At 31.1% G+C, this 4,972-nt stretch overlaps 1 protein-coding gene across 1 annotated transcript in view; it reads left to right on the top strand.

The window, feature by feature from the left end:
• Positions 1–4,723: 4,723 nt before the first annotated feature.
• LOC106475757 (importin subunit alpha-7-like) overlaps positions 4,724–4,972 on the top strand; it is a gene marked incomplete at both ends in the record, with an annotated part of 17,336 nt that continues 17,087 nt past the window's right edge. Inside the window, one exon of the mRNA XM_013936433.2 lies at positions 4,724–4,812. Within this exon, the coding sequence (XP_013791887.2) occupies positions 4,724–4,812 (89 nt within the window). The remainder of the gene's footprint in view (positions 4,813–4,972) is intronic.

Below are 4,972 nucleotides of genomic sequence, written 5' to 3' on the forward strand. Positions count from 1 at the left end.
CGTACATTTGACTAAATTCTTGCCATATTTTGTGCAGATATATTTAGTAAATTTGAAATTATAATCATCATTCTTTCTGCATTATGGATTTGGTTAATGTTAGTGAAGAAGATGTTCGGTTTGAAAGCAGTCAAATGTGCATTAGGAAAGTTAAACTATCTGTAGAAGGTGGAGGTGTTTATAACAGCTTTTGTGTTGTACCGAGGTGAATAATGGTGCATCTGATACATCATTGTCTTTAATTGAATGTGGTAAATCTTGTATAATTTAAATATTTCATAAGTGGATATTTTTGCTGAATAATTGTAACCATTTATTTTTCCGTACATGGTCTGTGATTGTACGGTTTGAAGGCACGAGTAACACTTGTTGCTTTGAAGTTCCTTCAAATTGTACTTGAATCAGGAAATGAAGAGATTGGATATATCGTGTTCAAGTAAATGGAATCTCATACTGAGGAGACAGTAGCTAGCCTGGTATCAACTACCTATGTAGGACACTACACTAGTAGTTTCACCCCTTCCTTACCTGTTGGACCTAGGCTCTGTTGTTAATAACCAGACTGTGATGGAAGACTCATTATGCTTGAGTCTGAGGACTGTAGTTTAGAATGGAGCATGACAATGTATTGGTCAGGTTTAACCCTATGACAACAATCTACTTGCATTGTAAGTAGGTTATATAACCCTCGTGAAAGTTCTTTACAAAAATATAACTAGTGGATGAAATTGTTTGAAATTTGATAATAAAGGTCCTAAAGTAATGTAGCTTGAGAAAAATGAAGTTTAATTTTTATTTTTTCTTCTACTTCTAATTAAAAATTCGTTATTTCATGTAGTTATTTGCACTCAGACCCTGAATAGTTCACTTGCAAGGTGATTTATATGTGTAGTACATAATATTATTTTTATCTTACAGTTTTCACATTTCATTTGCACAATCTCTAGAACCTCATAAGCTTTTTTTTGGTAAATGTTTGTATTTTATTTTCCATTGTCTCTAGTATATCACTAACTATCTATTATCATCAACGTAAAGTGCAATGAAACGTTTAGATTTAACAAATGGAAAATATGTACGTACATTTCATCTCTTTGTAGAAATTCATTAAAATAGTCTTCTTGGTCTCCTATGTCATCTTTAGCTAAGACAGTTTTATTTTTCTAACAGGGTAGTTGGCTTCTGGAATTGGTTGCCTTCAGATATTGTGGAGGCAGTAAACTTAAGCGAGTTTAAGAGAAAGCTTGATAGGTATATGAATGATTAGGGCTGGCTTTAATATATTTTTTTTAATTAATTTATTTAATAGTTTTTGCTTAGAGGATGGGATAAAGCAATAAGTCCCTTGTTGTCCCTAAACATTGTTATGTTAGGTTGCTAAAGCCTAATGTAAACATAGCCTAACAAAAGACAGCTTCGAAACTTAATAAGGTTGAAAGCAGAATGATTTAACTAAGCCTAACAGTTCTCAACCTTATCTTGTTTCACAAAAACGTTTTTTTTTTCTTATCAGACTCCAACATCATAATTCGAATTAAGTATAAAATGATAAATGAATTTTTTTTTTGCCAGCTTTAACAAAAACATCAAGACTGTAATTGTGGTGGAAGTTGTTCACAAACATCTTTGCTACAAATAACATACCACTAAACTAAGCTTTTTTCAGTTTGTTTCAATCTTAAGCAAATTTCTGCTGGACTGGATGCATTACTCACTTATACAGTTTAAAAATAACAGAAAAAAAGCTTTCATTATATGTTTAGATCACTAGCACCCAGCTTCTCAAAGTTGCAATATAAGCAATTACATCATTACAGCTGAGGTTGATAAACAGTGAGCGGCTAAGATTGATAAAACTACATTTGTTCTGAAGTTAGGTCCAAATAAGTTTAATTTTGTTCAAAACTGTTTTGAGTTTCCACCTAGAGTGATATGAATGACATATTATGCTCAAAAAACTTCTAGGAAATTCACAAACCCTAATGTTTTCATTGAATGCATGTTGAAATTGACCAAAAGAAATATTTGAGATTAAAAAAAAACCTTGTCGAAACGTTGTACATTTGCTGTCATGTTAAACTTATATTAAAGTTTTTCTTCATTACCCATTTAAGCCGTCTCCAGCCATTATTAGTCTCAAAGTGGGTTCCTCGTCATCGAATTTTGATATACGTTAAGCATTTATTGACTTCGGATAATTTTCTAAATTTCCCATTTATAAACTAAAATCCACTTGGTGACTGCTGACGTGAAATCCAGGTTTCACACATACACATTTATTAGCATTTAAACAACCAAAAGACTGGCCCACAATGTTGACAAAATGTTTGCAATAAAATGCTTTGTGTATTGTTGAAACTAAAATAAGTATAGTATTTATTTCACCGTAGCTTATTTATAAAAATTAACTCTGTTGTACTTTTAGAAATTATGTACAGTTGTTGATAAAATGTTTGCAATAAAATGCTTTGTGTATTGTTGAAACTAAAATAAGTATAGTATTTATTTCACCGTAGCTTATTTATAAAAATTAACTCTGTTGTACTTTTAGAAATTATGTACAGTTGTTTCAGAAAGATTGTCACTAATATTTAAGCTCGTGCGAAGCCCATCATAAGAATTTTTAGATTCAAATACAACCAGGAACTTTTTTTTCCAAAGTGAAAAAGTAAGTTCTCTTGCAAAATAAACAATCTGGAAGACCAATAAAACCAAATAAGACTGTTGTATACTTGGATTATTTGAAGATGTGCAGTTACAAAAAGCTTTCGCTGTAATAACTAAAAGTTTTAGAATTTATAATCTAAATAAATTCTGAAGATGAATATAACTCATGCTTTCAAATGATGCGCTCATGATTTTGTTAGCTTTAGAAGCTTGGAAGTTATAAAACAAGAAATGCAATGAGTAGAGTTTTTAGTTTTTGACCCCATCAAGTTCAAAAGTCAAACTTACTAAACTAGAAATAAGCAACAAAAAGCTAGAAATAACTTTGATTTATTACTTTGTATCTTGACAACGTATAATACACAGGTGAGAAGTTGAAATATTTTTATCCACCAAATAAGAATTACAATGAGGAATATAAATTATGGTTACTAGTTTGAATTTCTCTCTATTACTTTATCCAAAAAGATTTTTAGTAAAATATGCATCAGACAAAATTCTAAATGTGAACACTTCCATTACTTTTATTTTGTAAGTGATTTGATGGGATTTAAAAAACTTAGTAAGGTAACTTGCCCTCTTTAAAACCCGAGATACTGAGCTGTAAAAGGGTTACATCTCTTAACATTTTTTACTGTTCATCTAGTTATTTTACTCACTATATCTCTAAAGTAATCGTCAAACCTGAGAGTTTTTGAGGCAGCAATAAGTTTTAACCGTTGAACATGGTATGCTTTATAAAATTAATTTTCTATTGAAAGGCTATTCACGTGTTAACCTTTTGATTACCAACATGAGTATGTTATGGACTTGTGGTTTTTGTATCGGTTCACATTTTTTACAACATGGGTACATTTTTGTCCATTTCTTAAAAGTAATCATTTTCTACTTTAAGAAATGCATACATAAATTATGTTAGCCTGGAAAATATGTACAGTACCTTGGTAATTAGAGGGTTAATATTTGATTATACCTTGGTAACAGGAGATTTAATGTGTAACTATATCTTGTTAATTAGAGGGTTAATATTTGATTATACCTTGGTAACAGAAGTGTTAATGTGTAACTATATCTTGGTAATTAGAGGGTTAATATTTGATAATACCTTGGTAACAGAAGTGTTAATGTGTAACTATATCTTGGTAATTAGAGGGTTAATATTTGATAATACCTTGGTAACAGAAGTGTTAATGTGTAACTATATCTTGGTAATTAGAGGGTTAATATTTGATTATACCTTGGTAACAGAAGTGTTAATGTGTAACTATATCTTGGTAATTAGAGGGTTAATATTTAATAATGCCTTGGTAACAGAAGAGTTAATGTGTAACTCTATCTTGGTAATTAGAGGGTTAATATTTGATTATACCTAGGTAACAGAAGTGTTAATGTGTAACTATATCTTGGTAATTAGAGGGTTAATATTTGATTATACCTTGGTAACAGAAGAGTTAATGTGTAACTCTGTCTTGCTAATTAGAGGGTTAATATTTGATTATACTTTGGTAACAGGAGATTTAATGTGTACCTATATCTTGTTAATTAGAGGGTTAATATTTGATAATACTTTGGTAACAGGAGATTTAATGTGTACCTATATCTTGGTAATTAGAGGGTTAATATTTGATTATACCTTGGTAACAGAAGAGTTAATGTGTAACTATATCTTGTTAATTAGAGGGTTAATATTTAATAATACTTTGGTAACAGGAGATTTAATGTGTACCTATATCTTGTTAATTAGAGAGTTAATATTTAATAATGCCTTGGCAACAGAAGGGTTAATGTGTAACTATATCTTGGTAATGGGAGGGTAATACTTAACTGTTTCATGGTAAGAGTATTAATATGTAAATATGATGTTATTCATTGTTTGGGTGTGCATAGGTCTGAATTTTTTTGTCTTGTTTTTGCATAATAAATAGCTAACTAACTCGTTAAATATTTTTAACCACTGATATGCAAGTAATAGAGTATAAAGGATAAGCATATATTGTTTATAGAATTTATGTGCAATTTTATGGAGTGTGATAGTAACATTGGTTCTTATTTACAGGCTGTTTGGGCATTAGGAAACATAGCTGGTGATAGTCCTGAGTGTAGAGATTATGTGCTTACTGAAGGTATTCTCCTTCCTCTGTTGCAGTAAGTGTTGGTCATCATCTTGTTTCTTTCTGGTAATCTGGCCCGGCATGGCCAGGTGGATAAGGCGCTCAACTCACAATCTGAGGGTCGCGGGTTCGATTCCGCATCCCACCAAACATGCTCGCCCTTTCAGCCGTGGGGGCGTTATAATGTGACGGTC

This window comes from Limulus polyphemus, unplaced genomic scaffold (assembly GCF_000517525.1).
Source record: "Limulus polyphemus unplaced genomic scaffold, Limulus_polyphemus-2.1.2 Scaffold9112, whole genome shotgun sequence".
Classification (NCBI taxonomy): domain Eukaryota; kingdom Metazoa; phylum Arthropoda; class Merostomata; order Xiphosura; family Limulidae; genus Limulus; species Limulus polyphemus.